The sequence below is a fragment of the Sturnira hondurensis genome, unplaced genomic scaffold (assembly GCF_014824575.4).
Source record: "Sturnira hondurensis isolate 20B ecotype Veracruz unplaced genomic scaffold, ASM1482457v3 Scaffold0009244, whole genome shotgun sequence".
NCBI lineage: Eukaryota > Metazoa > Chordata > Mammalia > Chiroptera > Phyllostomidae > Sturnira > Sturnira hondurensis.
In genome coordinates this window covers 6,820,072-6,844,645 of record NW_028081875.1, presented here as the reverse complement: position 1 = coordinate 6,844,645, position 24,574 = coordinate 6,820,072, and the positions used below count along the sequence as shown (strand labels likewise).

The window sequence follows — 24,574 nt, the reverse complement described above, 5'->3', positions numbered from 1 at the left end:
AATAAATAAATAAATAAATAAATAAATAAATAAATAAATAAATAAGAGAGAACTAAGATGGCGGCAAGATAGGTGGGAGCAGAGTCCACTTCCCCCACACATAGGTGAAACACCTAGCTGATCTACTGAGGAACAGAGCAAACAGCCAACAGTACCCCAGCATATATGAAAATAGGAGACCAAAAATTATAGAGGACATTGAAAAACTAGATGAGTAGGTGGAAGTCGTGAACACCAGGATACCTGCTGGAAGAGGAAACCCACCAACAAATGAACCACCAACAGATAACAACAGAAGAAGGTGAAGGAGGTAGTGGAAGCCACACTAACTCAACCCAGGACCTATCTGGAAACACAACTAAATAGTGGAGAAATTACCCAGAACAAACAACTGAACAAGAACAATAGAGAATCCTCAAAACCTTGTGCACACAGAAGAGCCAGCTTCAACACAAATCTGCCCACACCTGCATAACAGAATACAAGAGGTGGTAATCAGAGTGACCCCCAGTTAACCATCTGGTGGGAAGTACCCACAAAAGAAAGACCCAACAACAATCAAAACCCAAAGGCATACACAGAGCCAACATAAATGACAGCCTAAGACCAGTGAGCTGGGGAGATCAAGGAAATGGTACCACTTAATAGCACAGGTATTCTACCATAGAAGTTCATAGCATAAACTCAGGGAGTCAGAACAGATCAATTTAAGAAGCAGCCCTGGCTGGTGTAGCTCAGTAAATTGAGCGTGGGCCTGCTAACCAGAGGATCACGGTTCAATTCCCAGTCAGGGCACATGCCTGGGTTGCAAGCCAGTTCTCATCAGGGGATGCATGAGAGGCAACCATACATTGATATTTCTCTCCCTCTAGCCTTCCCTTCCCCTCTAAAAATAAATAAATAAATAATCTTTAAAAATATTTAAAGAAGCAGAGACTAACTAGAACAGTCTCACAAACAATGGGAAGACAAAGTAACAATCCCCAAATTAAAGGAAAGTAGGACATTTCAGAAAGAATGCTAAATGATCAGATATTGAGTTCAATATCTGATATTGATCAGATATCAAGTCAATGATCAGATATTGAGTTCAAAGCAATGGTTATCAGGAAGCTCAATGAGCTCACAAAGAATTACCAAAAACTACAGGGAAACTACAATGAAATCATTGCAAGCTACAACAACATGAAAAAGGAAATAGAAACTGTCAACAAGGGCCAAGAGGAAATGAAAAATACAATTTCTGAACTGAAGAACACAGTAGAAGGAGTCAAAAGCAGGCTCGATGGAGCAGAGGATTGAATCAGCAAGCTGGAGGACAAGGTAGAAAACAACAGCCAGAAACAACAAGAAAAGAAAAAGAGGCTCAGAAAGAATGAAGAAGGGCTAAGGGAAATACAGGACAACATGAAACATAATGATACCCATATAATAAGAATAACAGAAAGAGAAGAACAGCAATGAATAGAAAACCTGTCTGAAAAGGTAATGATGGAAAACTTTCCTAATTTGGTGAGAGAAAATGTCACACAAATTCTGGAAACACAGAGAGTCCCAATCAAGAGGAACCCAAAGAGGCTCATTACTTACAAGCCTTTAAGTAGGATCATCAAGAAAAGAAGAGAGAGGACCCAAATAAACACTAAAAGAAATGAAAGGGGAAAGACTACACCTGATACAACAGGAATATAAAGGATTGTAAGAAATTACTATGAAGAACTATATGCCAAGAATTTGAAAATCTAGGTGAAATAGACAAATTTCTAGAAATACATAACCTTCCAAAACTCAATATAGAAGCAGAAAATCTGAACAGACCAATAACAGCTGATGAAATTGAAACAGCAATTAAAAAGCTTCTGACACACAAAAGCCCTAGACCAGATTGTTTCACAATTTTACAAAGCATTTGTAAAAGAATTTTACAAAGCATTCAAGGGAAAGCTAACCCTCACTCTCCACAGATTATTTTTTTAAAATTCAAGAAGATAGAAGACTCCCAAACTCTTCTTATGAAGCCAGTTTCATCCTAATCCCCAAACCAGACAAAGAGATAGCAAAGAAAGATAACTTCTGGCCAATACCACTGATGAACATAGATGCTAAAATCCTTAACAAAATATTGGCAAACCACATCAAGCAATACACTAAAAAGATAATTCACCATGATCAAGCAGGATTCATCCCAGGTATGCAAGGATGGTACAATATTCTCAAATCAATAAACATAACATAGCACATAAACAAAATATAAAAACACATGATCATATCAATAGATGTGGAAAAAGCATTTCATAAAGGACAACACTAACTTATGACGAAAAAAACCCCAAGCAAAGTGGGAATGGAGGGAGCATTCTTTCAACATAATAAAGGCCACATATGAGAGACCTACAGCCTACATCATACTCAATGGGCAAAAACTTAGAGCTCTTGCACTAAGATCAGGAACAGGATAAGGATGCCCACTTTCACTACTCCTATTCAACACAGTACTGGAAGTCCCAACCAGAGCAATCAGACAAGAAAAGGAAATAAAAGGCATCCAAATTAGAAGGGAGAAAACAGAACTGTCGTTGTTTACAGACGACATGATAGCGCACACAGTAAATCTTATAAAATCCACCAAAAAACGACTCGACTTAATAAACAAATTTGGCAAAACAGCCAGATACAAAGTCAATACTCAGAAATCAAAGGATTTTTGTACACCAACAGTGAAACATCAGAAACAGAAATCAGGGGGGGAAATCCCATTTGATACAGCAATAAGAAAAATAAAGTACTTAGGAATAAACCTAACCAAGGAGGTAAAACACCTGTATTCAGAAAACTATACAACACTAAAGAAAGAAAGAAAGACACAAATAAATCCATGAGCATGGAACATGCTGCTATGAACATGTGCTGCTATGAACATCGGGGTGCATAGGTTATTTTGGATTGTGCTTCAGGGTTCTTAGGATATACTCCCAAGAGTGGAATTTCTGGGTCAAAAGGCACGTTCATTTTTAGTTTTCTTAGAAAATTCCATACTATTTTCCATAGTGGTTGTACCAGTCTGCAATCCCACCAACAGTGAACTAGGGTCCCCTTTTCCCCACAACCTCTCCAGCACTTGTTGTTTGTTTCTTTGTTTATGACAGCCATTCTGACTGGTGTTAAGTGGTATCTCATTGTGGTTTTAATTTGCATTTCTCTGATAGTTAGCAATATCAAGCATCTTTTCATGTGTCTCTGGATCCTCTGTATGTCCTCCTTGGAGAAATGTCTGTTCAAGTCCTCTGCCCAATTTTTAATTGTATTTTCTGTCTTCCTGGTGTGGAGTCATGTGAGTTCTTTGTATATTTTGGAGATTAAACCCTTATCTGAGGTATCATTGGCAAATGTGTTTTCCCAAACAGTTGCTTGTCTTTTTATCTTGATACTGTTTTCCTTAGCCATGCAGAAGCTTTTAATTTTGATGAGATCCCATTTGTTTATTCTTTCCTTTATGTTCCTTGCTCTAGGGGACGTATCAGTAAAAATATTGCTGCGTGGAATATCTGAGATTTTCTTGCCAAGGCTCTCCTCTAGGGTTTTAATGGTTTCACGGCTTATATTTAAGTCTTTTATCCACCTTGAATTTATTTTGGTGTATGGTGTAAGTTGGTGCTCAAGTTTCATTTTTTTGCATGTAGCTGTCCAGTTCTCCCAACACCATTTGTTGAAAAGGCTGTCTTTACTCCATTTTATGTTATTGCCCCCTTTGTCGAATATTAATTGACTGTAGAGAGTTGGGTTTATTTCTGGGCTCTCTGTTCTATTCCATTGGTCTATGTGCCTGTTTTTGTGCCAGTACCAGGCTGTTTTGATTACAGTGGCCTTGTAATACAGTTTGATATCAGGTATTGTGATCCCTCCTACTTTGTTCTTCTTTCTCAAAATTGCAGCAGCTATTCGGGGTCTTTTCTGGTTCCATATAAATTTTTGAAGTGTTTGTTCTATGTCTGTGAAATACGCCATTGGTACTTTAATAGGTATTGCATTGAATCTGTAAATTGCTTTGGGTAGTATGGACATTTTGATGATGTTAATTCTTCCAATCCATGAACACGGTATATGTTTCCATTTATTTGTGTCTTCCTTGATTTCTTTCTTCAGTGTTGTGTAGTTTTCTGCATACAGGTCTTTTACCTCCTTGGTTAGGTTTATTCCCAGATATTTTATTTTTCTTTTTGCTATATCGAATGGGATTTTTTTCCTGATTTCTGCTTCTGCTGCTTCATTGTTGGTATACAAAAATGCCTTTGATTTCTGGATATTAACTTTGTATCCCGCTGTTATGCCAAATTCATTTATTAGTTCCAGCAGTTTTTTGGTAGAGGCTATAGGGTTTTCCATGTACACTATCATGTCATCTGCAAACAATGCCAGTTTTGTTTCCTCCTTTCCGATTTGGATGCCTTTTATTTCCTTTTCTTGTCTGATCGCTGCAGCTAGAACTTCTAATACTATATTGAATAGAAGTGGTGAAAGTGGGCAACCTTGTCTTGTACCTGATCTTAGTGGAAAAGCTTTTAGTTTTTGCCCATTGAGTATGATGTTGGCTGTAGGTCTTTCATATATGGCCTTTATTATATTGAGGAATGTTCCCTCTATTCCCACCTTGCTGAGTACCTTTATCATAAATGGGTGTTGTACCTTATCAAAAGCTTTTTCCGCATCTATTGATATGACCATGTGGTTTTTGTCTTTGCTTTTGTTTATTTCGTGTATTACATTTATTGATTTGCGTATATTGAACCATCCTTGCATCCCCGGGATGAATCCCACTTGGTCATGGTGTATGATCTTTTTGATGTATTGTTGGATGCGATTTGCCAATATTTTGTTGAGGATTTTAGCATCTATGTTCATCAGTGATATTGGTCTGTAATTTTCTTTCTTTGTTGTGTCTCTATCTGGCTTTGGGATTAGGGTGATGCTGGCTTCATAGAAAGAGTTGGGGAGTTTTCCCTCCTTTTGGATTTTTTGGAATAGTCTGTGAAGAATAGGGGTTAGCTCTTCCTTAAAAGCTTTGTAGAATTCTCCTGTGAAACCATCTGGCCCAGGGCTTTTGTGTGATGGGAGTTTTTTGATTACTTCTTCAATTTCATTTGCTGTTATTGGCCTGTTCAGGTTTTCTGCTTCTTTTTCATTGAGTTTTGGAAGATTATATTTTTCTAGAAATTTGTCCATTTCACCCAGGTTTTCAAATTTCTTGGCATACAGTTCCGCATAGTAATTTCTTACAATCCTTTCTATTTCTGTGGTATCAGTTGTAATCTCTCCTCTTTCATTTCTGATTGTGTTTATTTGTGTCCTCTCTCTTCTTTTCTTAATGAGCCTACTTAAAGGTTTGTCTATTTTGTTTATCTTTTCAAAAAACCAACTCCTGGATTCATTGATCTTTAGAATTGTGCTTTTAGTCTCTATGTCATTTAATTCTGCTTTGATCTTGGTTATTTCCTTCCTTCTACTTGCTCTGGGCTGTCTTTGTTGTTGTTCCTCGAGTTCTTGCAGGCGTTGGGTTAGGTTGTTTGTTTGAAATGTTTCTATCCTCTTTAGGTGAGCCTGTATCGCTATGAACTTCCCTCTCAGGACTGCCTTCACTGTGTCCCATAAATTTTGGGTTGTGGTGAGTTCATTTTCATTTGTTTCAAGGAGTTTTTTGATTTCCTCCCTAATTTCAATCTTGACCCATTCATTGTTCAATAGCCTACCATTCAGTCTCCATGATTTTGGGTGTTTTGGGTTTTTTCCTGTGGGGTTGGTTTCCAATTTCAGTCCCTTGTGATCAGAGAAGATGCTTGGTATGATTTCTATTTTCCTGAAGTTGTTGAGACTGGTTTTGTGTCCTATCATGTGATCTATCTTTGAAAATGTTCCATGTGCGTTTGAAAAGAAAGTGTATTTAGTTTCTTTGGGATGGATGGCTCTATATATATCAATTAGGTCCATTTCTTCTAGAGTGTCGTTTAATGCTGCTATATCTTTGTTGATATTTTGTTTGGAAGATCTGTCCATTTTTGACAGTGGGGTGTTAAAATCCCCTACTATAATTGTGTTGCTGTCAATATCTTTCTTGAGGTCCTCTAGGATTTTCTTTATATATTTGGGTGCTCCTGTGTTGGGTGCATATATATTTATGATGTTAATGTCTTCTTGGTGGATTCTTCCCTTGAGTATTATGAAGTGACCTTCTGGGTCTCTCTTTATAGCCTTTTTTTTGAAGTCTATTTTGTCTGATATGAGGATTGCTACCCCGGCTTTTTTTTCATGTCCATTTGCTTGGAAAATTTGTTTCCATCCTTTCACTTTCAGTCTGTGGTGGTCTTTTGTCCTCAGGTGAGTCTCTTGTAGGCAGCATATGTGTGGGTCATGCTTTCTTATCCATTCAGCTATTCTATGTCTCTTAATTGGTGCATTTAATCCATTTACGTTTAAAGTTATTATCGAAAGGTACTTATTCATTGCCATTTATGTACCTGTGTTCCTCTCTGTCTCTCTCTTTTCCTTCCTTTCCTTAAAGCAGCCCTTTTAGTAATTCTTGTAGAGCAGGTTTTGTGGAGGCGTATTCTTTTAGACTTCTTTTGTCTTGGAAGCTCTTTATTTGGCCTTCTATCTTGATTGAGAGCCTTGCTGGATAAAGCAGTCTCGGTTGTAGGCCTCTGTTTCTCATTACTTGGAATATTTCCTGCCATTCTTTTCTTGCTTGGAATGTTTCCGTTGAGAAGTCATTAGCCAACCTTATTGGGACCCCCTTGTATGTTACTTCCTTTTTCTCCCTTGCTGCCTTTAGGATTCTCTCTTTGTCCTGGAGTTTTGCCATTTGAATGATGATGTGTCTTGCAGTAGGCCTCTTTGGGTTCCACCTGCCTGGGACTCTCTGCGATTCCTGGATTCGTGTGACTTTCTCTCCCCTCATCTTAGGAAAATTTTCCGTTATTACTCTTTCAAATAGGTTTTCGATCCCTTGTTCTTCCCCTTCTGGTAGTCCTATTATTTGGATATTATTACATTTCATATTGCCTTGCATTTCTCTTAGATCTCCTCATTTTCTCTGATTCTCTTTTCCATTACCTCATACATCTGGGAGATTCTTTCCACCCTGTCTTCAAGCTCGCTTATGTGGTCCTCCGCCTCATCAATCCTACTCTTCATACCTTCTACTGTGTTTTTCAGTTCAGAAATTGTATTTTTCATTTCCTCTTGGCCTTTGCTGATGGCTTCTATTTCCTTTTTCATGCTGGTATAGTTTGCAGAGAATTCACTGTAGCTCCCCTGTAGTTTCTGGTAGCTCGTTGTAAGCTCTTTGAATTTCCTGATAACCAGTGCTTTGAATTCAATATCTGATAGTTGACTTGCCTCTATTTCATCTAACATTCTTTCTGAGACTTCCTCCTTTTCTTTCATTTGGGGATTGTTTCTTTGTGTCCCCATTGTTTGTGATGCTCTTCTTGTTGGCCTCAGCTTCTTAGATTGATCTGTTCTGATACTCTGAGTTTATGGCGTGAACTTCTGTGGAGGATACCTGTGGAATTCAGTGGTGCAGTCTCCTGTAGGTATCTTGGTGTTCTCTGCTCCCACTACTCCTCCTGTTGGTGTCCAGTGAGTCAAACCTTTTCTTCTGGTCTCACTAGCTGCAGCAGCCTGAGGGGCTCTTATTGTGGCTCTTCTTGCGCCTTGGTACACTCAACTGGCCTTGCCAGTACCCCCCAAGATCCAGACTGGCGCCTCTCTCCCGCGCCCTACTGAGAGTGGATTTTCTCCCAGGCTTCCCAACCCTGGTCTGACATGAGGGTGCGCGTTCCCAGCCAGGATTTCTTGTTCTCATAGGCTTGGGTGTGGACCTTTACCTGCATTGTGGCTGAATACACAGGGCAACTCACAATTCTCCCAAACCAACAGCAACAGCCTGACTCCCTGTGTTTCCCTGTCTGTGCCAGCTGAGTAGGGGTGAAGCTGGCGACTGGCTCTCTTCCAGGGGCCCAGCCAGCAGCCGGAGACTCCCCGAGATTGTTCACCAGCCGGTGCAGGTCCCGCTCCACAGGGATCGCCTGGGCGACTCTCAATTCCCCAAGCCCAGGGTCGGCACAGACCCCACCCCACCGGAAAAGCACGGGCGACTGGCGGTTCCCCAAGTAGACAGCCTGTGGGGGGGGGGGCTCGGTGCCGGGGAGGGCCGCGAGACCGGGCCTTGAGACTGGCAGTCGGTGGAGCCGGCGCTGGGGAGGGCCGCTTCGGGGCCGGGAACTTGCGCGCAACGGGGTTGACGGAGCCGGGGGCGGGAAGGTGTACGAGACCTGCAGCCGGTCAAGCTGAAGATCAATGCTTGACTCACAGTGTCTCCCAGTCTGCGCCAGCTGAGCAGGGATGGAGCTGGTCTGCGCCGCCAGGGGAGCAGGGATGGAGCTGGTCTGTGCCGGCTGAGTAGGGATGGAGTTCGCAACTGACCCACTTCTGGAGGCCCTGCCAGCAGCCCGAGACCCCCGGGACTGCTTGAGGGTCAGCACAGGCCCCTCGAAGCAGGGAATGCTCTGGCAACTCTCAGTTCTCCCAAGCCAGCAACCTGACTCCACGGGTTATCAGAGCTTTCTGGTTTGCTTCCAAATGCTCACTCCTCTCTCTGCCACTACTGGCAGACCGATCTCTTATGGTGTTTTCCAATCTGTGCCCTGCCAGATCGGGGTGGTGCCGGTGACCAGTTCTCTCCCAGAGATGGTGTTGCCCACCCTCGGCTCTCAAAGACCGGGGCAGCCGGCCAGGGCCTTGGCGCAGCCTGGCAGGGGGCCCACCACTGCCTCTGCACTGCTCTCTCGTACCTTGTTGATCTGCGGGTCGTCTCCTCTCCTCAACCTCTGGTCATTCAGTGTCTGCTACACTGTCTGGAGTCCTGCCTTCTTATGCTGGATCCCAGTTTGGCATCTGCTGTGCTCTTCCGCAGATCAGCCAGGTCCTTCTCCAGTGCGTGGAGAGAAGCAAAATCCTTTGTCCTACTCCGCCGCCATCTTCCCTCAGTTTTTCTGTAGCTTTTTCTTTATTTCAGTTAATGAAAACTTCATTTCTGCCTGGGTCTTTTTTATGCTGTTGACATACCCAATGAGTTCTTGGAGCATCCTGGTAACCACTGTTTTGAACTGTGCATCTGATAGATTGTTTATCGCCATTTCATTTAGTTATTTTCCAGGAGTTTTGTTCTGTTCTTTCATTTGGGCTGGCCATATTTCTTTGTTGTCCCCTTTTGGCAGGCTCCTTGTGTTTGTTTCTGTGTGTTAGGTAGAGCGGCTCTGAATCTGTCTCTTTTTAGTGTGACTTGTAGAAAAGTACACCTGTTAAGTTGTATGGGGCAGAGCCTTAGGTAATTGTCAGAGCAGAGAAACCCCTATTAACCCTCTGTTGCTTTATGTGTGGGAGGGTTCCGAGAGAGGACAATGCTGCTGTCTGGTCTCTGGAGTTTTGCCCTGGAGAAAGCTGTCTCCCAGCACTTGCCCTGTTGCCAGTCATTTCACTTTTTCCATGTATGCCACCGGTGCCCTTCCAGCTGTTGCCCTGGTGCTGATTTCCAGTGGGGTGAATCCTAAGTTCAGTGTGGGCCTTTTAAGAGGAATCTCTTGAGATTCCTGCAGTTTCTGCCACTGCCCCAAACACTACTGGTTTTTACAGCTAGAAGTTATGGGGACTTATCTTCCTGGCACTGAAACCTTGGTCTGGGCCATTGGGTCTGGGTTTGGGTCCTTCACTCCTGAGATATCTGTCCAGATTTTTATCCACCACACATGGGTGTGGGACCATGCATTCCCATCTCTGTGACTCTGCATGCCCCTCCATGTCTCCACACCTGTCTACCTTTGCATACCTCTCTGTGTCCCAGCCCCTCCTACCCATATGGATGAATGTAGCTTTAAATCCCTGGTTGTTGGACTTCCATACAGCTTGATTTTCAAACAATTCTGGGTTACATTTGTTTTGTAGTCTAGTTGTATTTTTTGCTGTAGTTGTGTGAGGAGACAAGGCATATTTACCTATGCCTCCACCTTAGTGACTACCTTTTAAAATTCTGATTTTCCACATTTATAGTCATTTCACAGATCCTTTTATTTAAAAAACCTGATGTATCAAGGATATAAAAGATGAATACATTTTTGTGAGCATATTGATTTTTAGTAAGCCAACTATATTTTGTAAGGAACTACAAATTTATGGGCAGGATAATATCAATTATAATCTATACTTGGCTAAAACTTCTAAAAATTTTTTGTGTGTTTATGTTATTATAGTTGTCCCAATTTATCTTCCTTTGCACCTGTCCACATGGCCTACCCCCACACCCTCATGTTATCCACACATTGTCCATGTACATAGGTCATGCATATATGTCCTTTGGCTATTATATTCCTATGCTGTACTTCACATCCCATGACTATTATGTAACAACCAATTTGTACTTCTAATCCCTTCACCTTTTTGACCCACTGACCCAACCACTCTCCATATGGCAATTGTCAAAACATTCTCTGTATCTATGATTCCATTTCTCTTTTTCCTTGTTTATTTTTAGAATCAATTGTCGATAGATACGGATTTATTGCCATTTTATTATTCATATGTTTTATACTCTTCTTAAAAATTACCACTTGATATTTCATAACCACTTGATATTTCATATATACTGGTTTGGTGGTGATGATCTCCTTTAGTTTTTTCTAGTCTGGGAAGCTCTTTATCTGTCCTTTGATTCAAAATGATAGCTTTGCTGGGAAGAATAATCTTGGTTGTAGGTTCTTCGTTTTCATCATTTTAAGTATTTCTTGCAAATTCCTTCTAGCCTGCAAAGTTTCTTTTGAGAAACAAGCTGACAGTTTTATGGTGGTTCAATTGGAAGTAACTAACAGCTTTACTCTTGCTACTTTTAAGATTTTCTCTTTGTCTTTAACCTTTGGCATTTGAATTATGATGTGACCTGGTGTGAGCCTCTTTAACTTCATTTGGTTGAGACTCTCTAAACTTCCTGTATTTGTATGCCTATTTCCTTCACCAAATTAGGAAACTTTTGTCATTATTTTTTCATTCTTCTTTAAAATTATATTTTATTGATTATGCTATTACAGTTGTCCCAATTTTTACCCTTTCCCTCTCCACTCACACCCCCCTCTCTCTCACGCAATCCCCACACCATTGTTCATATCCATGGGTCATGTGTTGGCTCTTTGGCTACTCCATTTCCTATATTGTATTTTACATCCCCATAGCTATTCTGTAACTACCTCTTTGTACTATTTAATTCCCTCACTTCTTCATCCACTCCCCCTAACCCCTTCCCATACAGCAACCATCCAAACATTCTCTGAATCCATGATTCTGTCTTTTCATAGCCTTCACTTTTTCCTCCACTTTGCTTCCATACTCAACCAATTCTGTGAGCATCCTGATTACCAGTGTTTTGAATTGTGCATCTCATAGGCTGGCTATCTCTTCCTCACTTAGTTGTATTTTTTTCCAGAGCTTTGATCTGTTCTTTTGTATGGGCCATTTTTTTTTGTCTCAGTGTACCTGTTATGTAATAAATGGCAGAGCCTTAAAGTATTTGCCACAACCCACATTGCTCCGTTGTGGTGCTGTATGTGGAGGAGGGGTCTGGGAGGGAACAATGCAGCTTGTTAAGCTCTCTTTCAGCTTTTGGTCACTTCTGCTGCTACCCACAAGCAAATTGGGCCCTTCTGATGCTGATTCCAAAGTAGGTGGGTTTGTGTACATTCTAGGACCCTGTGGGTCTCTTCCCTGTACTGGGACCCTGGGTTGTGCAGTCTGTCTTGCTCTGCAGTTGTTCCTCCCGGTTTATCTGCACACAAATGTGGGACCGCCCAGTCTGCCAGCTACAGATTCGCACACCCCACTCCTCCAGCTGCCAGATGCTGTGAGTCGAGATGACTCACACCATCTCTGTTCCTCCTACTGGTCTGATTAATGTTTCTTCTTTAACCCCTTGGTTGTTGGCTTCCCTACAGTTTGATTTTCTGGCAGTTCTGCTTGTTTTTTTGTTTTTAAATTTGTTGTTGTCCTTCTTTTGCTTGTCCTAGGAGGCACAGTATGTCTGTCTATGCCTTCATCTTGGCCAGAAGTCCCTCTAACAACCTTTAGATTAGGGAACCACTAGCAAGGAGTCTGTGGAAGAACAGGATATAAAATCCTGAAGAAAGAGCCATCATGATGCAAACAAACAAATGAATAATAACTAACACGATAAGTTTCAGGTATTATTTATCTTTTTGGCCAGGCTGTCCAAAATCCAGGATCTGGCAATTCTGGTTGGTTTTTGTTTAAATTTGTTTTTGTCTTTCTTTCTCTTTTTTTTAAAGGAATAATTTATTTATTTTTTAAAAATATTATTTATTTATTTATCTTTAGAGGGAAAGGGAAGGAGAGAAGGAGAGAAATACCAATGTATGGTTGCCTCTTGTGAGTCCCCTGCTGGGAACTGGCCTGCAACCCAGGCATGTGCCCTGACTGGGAATTGAACCACAATCGTGTGGTTTGCAGGCCCATGCTCAATCCACTGAGCTACACCAGCCAGGGCTGTTTTTGTCTTTCTTTTGGTTGTGCAAGGAAACATAGTGTGTCTACCTATGCCTCCATCTTGGCCAGAAGTTGTTCAGTTTTCAATTTCTTATTCTCTATGTTCTCCTTCAGACACTCCAATGATGCAAAGGCTGGTGTGCTCAAAGTCATCCCAGTGGCTCCTTACACCATCCTTGGTTTTTTTTGTTGTTGTTGTTTTTTTTTTAATGTTGTTCTTCTTTCTGTTCTGAATGGGTGTTTGTTGCTTCCTTATATTCCAAATTTCTGATTCATTCTCTACTTCATCTAATCTACTGTTGATTCCCTGTAGACGTTCTTTATTTCAATAGTGTAGTGTATTCTTCATTTAGTGTATTCTTCATTTCTGACTGGTTCTTTTTCATCGCATTGAGGTCCTCAATGAGTTCAATTAGCATCCTTCTTATCATCAGTGTTTTGAACTCTGCATTTAGTAGTTTGCTTGTCTCCATTTTGTTTAGTTCTTTTTCTGGAGTTTTGTTCTTTCATTTGGTCCATGTTTCTTGCATCCTCATTTTGGAAGCCTCCTTGTGTTTGTTTCTCTGAATTAGGCTATGTCTCCCAGCCTTGGTAGAGTGGCCTAATATAGGAGGTATTCTGTAGGGTCTAGTGGCACAGCTTCCCCTATCACTCTAGCTGGGTCCTCGAGTGTGCCCACCTTGTAGGCTGTGTATATACCCTCATCTCGTAGTTGAGCTTTGATTGCTGTTGATATGTCAAAAGTCATTCACTGCCTGTGTTCTGTCGAGGGCCACCAGACATAAGCTACAAAGTGATCTGCAGATGGCTGCTAGCTGTGCTGAGCTTGGGAGTGCCCAGGTGCGGTCAAGCTGAGAACCAAGGCTAGCTGCTACTAGTGCCAGGCCTGGGGCCACTAGGGCTTCTGGAGGCTGGATACTGCTTGTTTGAGAGACTTTCAGAAAATCTGAAGCATGAGGCAAGACAAGTCGTCCATATGGAAAAGTCACTGAATACAGCTCTGGTAGGCCTGAAAGTTGGGTATGACTGGGCCTCAGGGAATCATCAGGGTAGAAAGAACTGTGTGAGCCAGACTGATGAAGTCACAGATATGGTGATGGCTTGCCTGTTCTGTGAGGAGAGGACTCATCACAGGAACAATGGCCTCCAACAATACTTTGGTCTAGGAAAAAGCTGCACCCCTGCCCTCGCCATGATGCTGGATGATTCAGTTCCTTAACATATGTCACTGGTATCTTTCAATCTGCTGCTCTCATCAGGAGTGAGTACAAGTAAGTCTGTGCATGGGTCCTTTAAGAGGAACTGCCTGGGACTCCAGGAGTTTCTGCCTTCCTCAGCCTCAGTCCCCACTGGTTTTTACAGCTGGAAATTATAGGGACTTCTGTTCCTGGGCTGGAGGGCCTGGTGTGGGTCTGGGGCTTCTCACTTCTGAGATTTGCCTTCTAATTTTTATCCACCAAACATGTATGTGGGACTAGCTCATTAAGTCCCTCCACCTTCCATCTAGTCTCAATGTGGCTACTTTTTAAATTTTGCAGTTCTAGGCCTATCTTTCAGCTTGATTTATGGCAGTTTTAAATAATGGTTATTCTATGGTAGTTGTAATTTTGATGTGTGAGGAGGTGAGCTGTATTTACCTATGCCACCATCTTGACCAGAAGTCCCAGGGATCCCTTGACTTAAACTTTATAATTTAGGTATTCTGATCTATTTATTGTCAATATAAATAGCTTCTTTGGACAGAATGATGTGTTTTATTACTATCTAGAGTTGTAACTAACACATCTCATTTATTTATGAAATATATTTCCTTATTGTACCGAGGTTGTGAACAGAAATATCACACAAGTAGGAAACTCATCTTTATCCATGGATGCATCATTGAAACAATAAGATTTCTCTTTTGGCAACTGTGCTTCTACAAGGCCACACACAAAGGAACAAGTATTGCAAATAGTTTTTCCATTTGGGTAGTAAAATGTTGATCTGCCAGTAATATTTTCAACAATTATTTATGTTTGTGGTTTGTGTATGCCAGGTATTGTGCTACTGCTACAAATAAAGATCAGATAAGCCAATAAAAGAATCTTTTAAGGACTGTGCAGCTCACCTGAGCTCCTTCTGGGGGTGGGAGACGACAACCAAATACTGGTGGGACAGGAGAGCCACATTCTTGACAGAAGCGAGCAAAGGGATCAGATGGGCGGGGGGCAAGACACTGGGCACACCTACAACAGAAGAGGTTCCTGATTGGCCATGTTCTGATGGGTTCACATTAAGAAGTCAGGTGAAAATCTAAAAGTGTTCAAGATGTTTAAAAAATATTTAAAAATACAAAAAGCTGAACACTCTTAAAGGCTATAGAACAAGTTCTCTAGTCATCTTATCACAAAATGGCCTCATACCTGGAACCACTGGTATTCTTTACCTGTAGGCCATCTCACCTCCTGACTGCAGCTGAAGTTATCAGCAGCCTTGATCCCACTTCTTAGTGGGGATCTGACTTGTACTATCACATTGGTTTTGGTATTAGATTTATGAGGATAAACCTAGGGAATTCCAGTAGTGTCTACATTGCACTTTTCAGACTTCCTATCTGAGCATTAAGCCCAGTCTGTGTGGCACTCTAGGGGGTCACTCTCAGTAAAGCTCTGTCTGGGAAACATCCTCAATGTGCTGAAGACTCCATAAAAACCCCCAAAACTAAGTCATACTCAATGGTGGAAGGCTGAAAGCTTTTCCTCTAAGATCAATAACAATTTAAGGATACTCACATTCCCTCTAAGATCAATAACAATTTAAGGATACCCACATTCCAACATAGTATTGAAATTTCTAACCAAAGGAATTAAGCAAGAAAAATAAATAAATAAAAGGTATCCAACTAGAAAGATGTATAATGATCTCCGTTCACAGATGATATGATCTTATATGTTGAAAATCCCGGAGAATACACACTCCCAAGTAAATTATTAGATCTACTAAGTAAATTTAGAAGTGGTAGGATAGAATAATCAACACAAAAAATCTGTTGTATTCCTATGAATAATCTGAAAAGGAAATTAAGAAAACAATTACATTTATTATAGCACCAGAAAAATAAAATAAAATATTTAAGAATCAATTTAACCAAGGAGGTAAAAGACTTGTACAATGAAAATTATAAAACTTCTCAGGAAGTAATTAAAAAAGACAAATACAATGAAAGACATCTTGTATTCATGAATCAGAAGACTTAAAGTTGTTAAGATGAAAGTGCTACCCAAAACAGTCTACAGGTTTAATTCAATCCCTATCAAACTGTCAATGACCTGTTTTTGCAGAAAGAAAAACTTGTCCTAAATTCATATAGAATCTCAAGGAACCCAAAATAGTCAAAACAGTCTTAAAAAAAGAACAACAAAGTTGGATGACTCACACTTTCTGATTTCAAAGTTTACTAAACAGCAAATTAATAAAAGTTGTATTCTTCTATCATAAGGACAGACATATGGACCAATGGAATAGAACAGAGAGCACAGAAATAAACCTTTGCATATATGGTCAAATAATTTTTGGCAAGAATGTGAACACTATTCAATGAGAAAAGGACAATCTTTCTAACAATGATGCTACGGAAACTGTATATTCACAAACAAAAGAATAAAATTGACTCCTTACCTTACACCATATACAAAAACCAACCCAAAATGGATCAAAAATCTGAATGCAAGAGGTATATCTATGATCCTCTTAGAAGAACACATAAAGGACAATCTTCATGATGCTAGATTTGGCAATAATTTCTTGGGTATCCTACCAACAGCACTGGTGCAAAAGAAAAATAGATAAACAGAATGTGATCAAAATTAAAAACTTTCATGTATTCAAGGACACCATCAAGGGAGTGAAAAGACAACCTACAAATGGGAGAAAATATTCCTAAATCAAACTGTTGTTAATACCTAAAAAGGGAATAATGTCCAGAATACATAAAGAAAAACTACTTAACAAAAAACAAACATAGAAAAGTAGGCAAAAGATTTGAATAGACATTTCTCCCAAGAAGATATAAGAATATCCAAAAAGCACATGAAAAGATGCTCAATGTAACTTGTCACTAGGGAAATATAAATCAAAACCACAATGAGATACCACTCTATATTCATTAGGATAGCTATCATCAAAAAAATGAGAGGAGTTCTGGCCAAGACAGAGGCGTAGGTAGAAACCCTTTGCTTCTTCGCACAACCAAAAGGAGGATAACAACCAATCTGAAATCAATAAGCAACCAAAAGTGCCAGAAAATTCAAACTGCATGGAACTCTGACAACAAAGGAATGAAAGAAAAAATCAACCTGAACGACCAGACCAGTAAGGCGACAAGCGGCAAGGGCCAACTCAGAAAAACCCCAAACACCCAGTGGACCTTGGGAGTCGGGCTGGCTGCTAAGATCTGTGGGCTGCAAGGGAGGGGCTGACTTATGGGGACTCAGAGGTGGCTGTGGGCTACGGCAGTTGTGGTTGTAGGAGAAGCTCCCAGTCTCACACAAAAGTCCTTCGAAAAGAGTGCTAGAGATGAGCAGGAGAGCTGCATTGTTCCCTCTCTGGCTCCTCCCCCACAGGCAGCACCACAGCACTGTAAAGAGGGTTGCCCTTCCCTGGTGAATAATTAAGGCTCTGCCCCCTTACAACTTGTCAGGTGCACCAAGACAAAGAAATATGGCCCAAATGAAAGAACAGAGCAAAACCTCAGAAAGAGAACTAAGCAATGAGAAGATAGCCAGCCTATCTGATGGAGAATTTAAAGCCCTGGTAATCAAAATAATCACAGAACTAATAGAGCTTGGTTGAAAAAAAATAAAAGATACCCAAAATGAAATAAAGCAAAATATTCAGAGAACCAACAGTGACAGGAAGGAAACAAGGACTCAAAGCAATGATTTGGAACAAAAGGGAAAAATAAACATCCAACCAGAACAGAATGAGGAAACAAGAATTCAAAAAAGTGAAGATACACTTACAAACCTCTGGGGCAGCCTGAAACATTCCAATATCCATATTACAGAGGTGCTAGAAGGAGAAGAACAACAGCAAGCAACTGAACACTTATTTGAACAAATAAATGAAGGAAAGCTTCCCCAATTTGGCAAAGGAAATAGACTTCCAGGAAGTCCCGGAAGCCCAGAGAGTCCCAAAGAAGCTGGACTAAAAGAGGAACACACCAAGGCACATCATCATTAAATTACCCAAGATTAAAGATAAGGAGAGAGTCTTAAAAGCAGCAACAGGAAAGGAGAGAGTTACCTACAAAGGCGTACCCATGAGACTGTCAGCTGATTTCTCAAAAGAGACCTTACAAGCAAGAAGGGGCTGGAAAGAAGTATTCCAAGTCATGAAATCCAAAGACCTACAGCCAAGACTGTTCTATCCAGCAAAGCTTTCATTTAGAGTGGAAGGGCAGATAAAGTGCTTCCCAGATAAAGTCACGTTAAAGGAGTTTATCATCACCAAGCCATTATTATATGAAATGTTAAAGAGACTTATCTAAGAAAAAGATAAAAAATATGATCAGTAATATGATGACAAACTCACAACCATTAACAACCACACCTAAAACAAAAGCAAACTAAGCAAACAACTAGAACAGGAACAGAACCACAGAAATGGAGATTACATGGTGGGTTATCAACAGGGGAGTAGGAGGGGGAGAGAGGTGAGAAGGTACAGAGAATAAGTAGCATAGATGGAAGGTAGAAAGTAGACAGGGGAAGGATAAGAATAGTATGGGGAATGTAGAAGTTAAAGAACTTATGACACATGGACATGAACTAAAGCAGGGGAATGTGGGTGGGAGAGGCTGTGTAGTGTGGAGAGGAGTGAAGATGGGAATGGGACAACTGAAATAGCTTACTCAATAAAATATATAGTGGTCTAGTTTTTCTGTTAATCTCTCGGATTGAATCAGTACTTTGGAATCTCTGAGGCTTAGTGTCTAAGCCACTGAAAGCAAAAATTCTCAGCATAATTAGTTATATCAACAGGACTTAGTCCTTTCATGTTCTAAAATAATGCAGGAAAGGTTGGTCCAGGAGGTTCTTGTTTTATAAAAGAAAAAAAGGGGCATAATTATGATTTCTTTTAAGAGTTTTGTAAGTAACAAAAAGTCACTTATTAATTAACTAAATTTAAAGTAGTCCAATATCATAAAAACCACTTAGATTAACTGTATAGAGCAACATAATAACTATGGATCTTATAAGATTTTTTAAGACATGAAACTTTTAAAATTTACAAAGAGGCTAAGTGGAGTAACTATGTCAAAGGATTTGCAGGGTCATCTAAAGTTCACAAGAGCTTTTCTCAGACTTTTGGCTAAGATCAAGATTGTAGAGATCTGTTCTTATCAGCTTAAAGTTCACAAAAGCTAACAGCTTAAACAAATAAAAGGGCCTGTTATGATACTTTAATTTAATTTAATGCTTATATTTATACTTAGGTTTGCCTCCTAGAAATTGAGACAGCAAATGAGTCTAAGGAAAAAGAACTTTCTTTTTTCTTTTTCTTTTTTCTTTTTTTTTACAAAACAATTACAGTGATAGAAACCAAATAAGTAGCTGCCTAGAGTGGGGAGGCCTAAGGAATAGGAGGAGTGACTGGTGACTGCAAAAGGGCTAAAGAGAACTACTCAGGTAACAACAACGTTCTGTATGTCGATTGGAGTGGTTACAGCTGTATAAATTTATCAAAATATCAAACCAAATATTTTAAATGTTTCCATTGTTTTATGGAAATTATACCTCAATAAAGTTGATTTAAAACCATAAAAAGAGACATTTTTCATTTTTACAAATAACCTTATTGATTTGAATATTTTGAGTATGTCAGCTATCTCCCACTTTGGACTTCTAGTGGGTAGAGGCCACGGGTGCTGCTAAACATCTCCCAGTGAATAAGACAGCTCCACAGCAAAAAATTATTTGGCTGAAATGTCAATAGTACCAAGAAATCTCGCAAACCACTTTTTACATGTTTGATCAGGCACAGCATCTTCTCCATACACTGCATAAATCTTTCTGTGTGTTTCACTTGTGTTTTCACCCTTTTTGAAATAAAAACATAATTGCAAAAGATGTTGCATATCTCCTTACATTTCAATAGCAAATGGCTGCACAAAAATTTCAACAATTTTGATAAGTTTTTTAAATATATTTTATTCATTATGCTATTACAGTTGCCCCATTTCTCCTCTTCATTCCCCTCCACCTTGCACACCCTCTCCCACCCTCATTCCCCACCTTACTTCATGTTGATGCATCTTAAAGTTCTTTATCTTTTACATTTCCCATACTATTCCTGCCCTTCCCTTGTCTGTTTTCTACCTACCATCTATGCTACTTATTCTTTGTACCGTTTCCCCCTCTCTCCTCCTCCCACTCCCCTGTTGCTAATCCTCCATGTGATCTCCATTTCTGTGGTTCTGTTCCTGTTCTAGTTGTTGGCTTAGTTTGCTTTTGTTTTAGGTATGGTTGTTAATAATTGTGAGTTTGCTGTCATTTTACTATACATGTTTTTTTATCTTCTTTTTCTTAGATAAGTCCCTTTAACATTTTATAAAATAAGGAGTTGGTGACAATGAAATTCTTTAACTTGACCTTATCTGAGAAGCACTTTATCTGCCCTTCAATTCTAAATGAAAGCTTTGCTGGATAGAGCAATCTTGGACGTAGGTCTCTGGATTTCATGACTTGGAATGCTTCTTTCCAGCCCCTTCTTGCCTATAAGGTCTCTTGAGAAATCAGCTGGCAGTCTGATGGGAACTCCTTTGTAGGTAACAGTCTCCTTATCTCTTGCTGCTTCTAGGATTCTCTCCTGCATTTTAATCTTCATCATTTATTAATTATGATGTGCCTTGGTGTGTTGGGTCCACCTTCTTTGGGACTCTCTGAGCGTTCTGGACTTCCTGGAAGTCTATTTCCTTTGCCAGATTGGGGAAGTTCTCCTTTATTATTTGCTCAAATAAGTTTTCCACTTGCTGCTGTTCCTCTTCCCCTTCTGGTACCCCTATAATTCAGATGCTGTAATGTTTAAAGATGTCCTGGAGGTTCCTAAGCCTCTCCTCATGTTTTTAAATTTCTGTTTCTTCATTCTTTTTCGGTTGTTTCTGTCTTCCTTCTGGTCCACTTGATTGTTTTGAGTCTCAGTTTCCCTTCCATCACTATTGGTTTCCTGTGCATTTTCCTTCATTTCACTTATTGTGGCCTTCATTTTTTCATCTAATTTGCAACCAAATTCAACCAATTCTGTGAGCATCCTAATAACCAGTGTTTTGAACTGTGCATCTGATAGGTTGGCTATCTCTTTATCTCTTAATTGTATTATTTCTGGAGCTCTGATCTGTTCTTCCCTTTCAGCCATTTTTTTGGTCTTGTTGTACCTGTTAAGTAGTAAGGGGTGGAGCCTTAGGTGTTCACCAGGGTGGGGCAACCAAGTAGTTGGGTTGTGATGCTATATGTGGGTAAGGGGGTCTGAAAGGGAACAATGGTGCTTGCTCTTCTCTCTGTCGGATTTCAGTCCCTTCTGCTGCTTCCCCCAAGCAAACTGGGCCTTTCTTGTGCTGATTCCCATGTGGGTGGGCTTGTGTGCATTCAAGGACCTTGTGGGTCTCTCCCACGAACTCTCCTGTGAGGCTGGGAGTCTCTCCCTGTGCCTCAACCCCCACAGGTATTTTCAGTCAGTGTTTTGAGGCTTTATTTCCCAGTGCTGGGACCCTGGATTACGCAGTCTGTCTTGCTCCCCAGTTATCTGCACACAAATGTGAAACTACTGCCTGATCAGCCAGCCGCCTTGCGTGCAGTGCCCTGCTTCACAATTGCCACCCTGTGCCCAGGTTCTGCCAGCCACCGTCTGCATGCCCATGGTCTGCCCTCTGCGTCTTGCACACCCGGGGTGCCTTGCAGGCCCTGTGTCAATGCTTCCTGTGCACAACTCCTCTCTGCTCAGCTGCCTGACTCTGCCCCACCTACCGGTCTGGATAAATGTGTCTATTTCAGCTCCTTGGCTGTCTAACTTCCATACAATTCAATTTTATGTCAGTTCTGGTTGTTATTTTGTTTCTAAATTTTTGTTGTCTTTATTTTGGTTGTGTGAGGAGGCACAGTGTGTCTACCTAGGCCTCCATCATGGCTGGAAGTCTCTGATAAATTCTTTTAAATCCATGCTGATATGACTGATAGTTGTCACAATATAATCTAACAAAATTGTTTCAAATGAAGTTAAAGACAACTAAGCACCCAATATAGTATTACTTGAAGATAAACTATGATAAGTTTAAAATGTTCATATACTATAAACCCTACAGCAACGACTAAAAAATGTTATAGCTAATAAGCCAACAAAGGAGATCAAATACTAAAACAGAATCATAAAACGTACTCAATTAATCCAAAAGAAGGTAGAAAAAAAAGACAAAAGCAAATAAAAAAACAAAACGAATAGCATGGTGGCTGATTCAAAATCAAGCATANTTGGTTGTGTGAGGAGGCACAGTGTGTCTACCTAGGCCTCCATCATGGCTGGAAGTCTCTGATAAATTCTTTTAAATCCATGCTGATATGACTGATAGTTGTCACAATATAATCTAACAAAATTGTTTCAAATGAAGTTAAAGACAACTAAGCACCCAATATAGTATTACTTGAAGATAAACTATGATAAGTTTAAAATGTTCATATACTATAAACCCTACAGCAACTACTAAAAAATGTTATAGCTAATAAGCCAACAAAGGAGATCAAATACTAAAACAGAATCATAAAACATACTCAATTAATCCAAAAGAAGGCAGAAAAAAAAGACAAAAGCAAATAAAAAAACAAAATGAATAGCATGGTGGCTGATTCAAAATCAAGCATATCAATAATCAGAATAAATATACTCTCATCTCAAGATGCAGAGATTGTCAGATGCAATTTTTAACAAAGCAAGACTTAACTGTGTGCTGTTTTAAAAAACTCAACTTTACAGAGAAATACACATGAGTTAAAAACAAAAGAATGGAAGGCACATCATGCAAACACTAATCTGAGGAAAGGGGAAATAACTTCATTAATATCAGACAAAACAGATTTCTCAACAAAGAATATTACTCGCATTGTTTTGTGATAAAGGGGTCAATTCAGCAACAGGACATAAAAATCTAAGAGGTTTACGTACTTAATAGAGCTTCAAATTACGTGAAGCAAGAAACTGATAGAAGTGCAAAGGTAAATAGACAAATCCATAATTATAATCGTAGATTTCAACCTAACTTTCTCAGAAATTGATTGAATAGAGATAACATTAATAAAAATAAAAATGACTTAACACTCTCAACCAGCTTAACCTAATTGACAATTATATAACACTTAGTCTAGCAAAATATACATTCTTTTTGAGGGTGCATGAAATATTTACCAATTAAATCATATAGTATATATATTCTCTGAAAGAATTAAATTTTAAATAAACCACAATATGTAAAGCAAATCCCCATATATTGGGAAATTTAACAAAAACAATTCTAATAGCCCATGGGTCAAAAAGAAATAAGAATAATTACAACCAGTTTAAACTGAATTAAAAAGAAAACAGGATATCAAAATTTGGGGGTTTCAACTAAAGCAGTACTTAGCAGGAAATGACTATATTAGAGTTCTAAATGCCTATAATTAGAAAAGAAGAAAGGTTTCAAATGAATGGCTTCATCTTCCACATTAACAAAATTAGAAAAATAAAAGCAAATAAAATGCAAGGTTCATTAAAAGAGAAATAGATAAACCCACAAAGACTTATATCTATTAAAGAAATTGAATGTCTAGTTTAAAATCATTCTTTTTTTTTAATTTAATTCTTGTTCAAGTACAATTTTCTGTCTTGTATTCCCAGCTCTGCCCCCCCAGTGCTCCCCACCTCCCTCCCATTTCTGCCCCCCACCTTAGTTATTGTCCATGTGTCCTTTATACTTGTTCATATGAGTCCTTCCCCTTTTCCCCTGTGATTCTCTCCTCTTTGGACCCTGTCAGCACGTTCTGTATTTCAGTGTCTTTGGTCACATTTTGCTTGCTTGTTTTGTTGTTTAGATTCCTGTTAATGGTGATATCATATGGAATTTGTCTTTCACCGCCTGGCTTATTTCGGTCAGCATGATCCTTTCCAGTTCCATCCATGATGTTGCAAAGGGTAGGAGCTCCTTCTTCCTTTCTGCAGCATAGAATTCCATTGTGGAAATGTACCATAGTTTTTTGATCCAGTCATTTACTGATGGGCATCTAAGTTGCTTCCAACTCTTCGCTATCGTGAATTGTGCTGCTATGAACATCGGGGTGCATAGGTTCTTTTGGATTGGTGCTTCAGGGTCCTTAGGATATACTCCTAACAGTGGAATTGCTGGGTCAAAAGGCACGTCCATTTTTAGTTTTCTTAGAAAGTTCCATACTGTTTTCCATTGTGGTTATACAGGTCTGCAATCCCACCAACAGTGAACTAGAGTCCGCTTTTCTCCACAACCTCTCCAACACTTGTTGTTTGTTTCTTTGTTTATGATAGCCATTCTGACTGGTGTAAAGTGGTATCTCATTGTGGTTTTAATTTGCATCTCTCTGATAGATAGTGATATCGAGCATCTTTTCATGTGTCTCTGGATCCTCTGTATGTCCTCCTTGGTGAAGTGTCTATTCAAGTCCTTTGCCCATTTTTTAATTCGGTTGCTCGTCTTTGAGTGGAGTCATGTGAGTTCTTTGTATATTTTGGAGATTAAACCTTTGTCTGAAGTATCATTGGCAAATATGTTTTTCCAAACAGTTGCTTCTCTTTTTATCTTGATACTGTTTTCCTTAGCCATACAGAAGCTTTTAAGTTTGATGAGATCCCATTTGTTTATTCTTTCCTTTATGTCCCTTGCTCTAGGGGACGTATCAGTAAAAATATTGCTGCGTGGAATATCTGAGATTTTCCTGCC

The 24,574-nt window shown here is 39.7% G+C and overlaps 1 protein-coding gene across 1 annotated transcript in view; it reads right to left on the bottom strand.

Moving 5' to 3' along the window:
- The window catches only part of DZANK1 (double zinc ribbon and ankyrin repeat domains 1), a 101,458-nt gene that overhangs the window by 56,834 nt on the left and 20,050 nt on the right, over positions 1-24,574 (bottom strand). Inside the window, exon 6 of the mRNA XM_037056997.1 lies at positions 14,708-14,825. Coding sequence (XP_036912892.1) covers positions 14,708-14,825 — 118 coding nt within the window. The remainder of the gene's footprint in view (positions 1-14,707; positions 14,826-24,574) is intronic.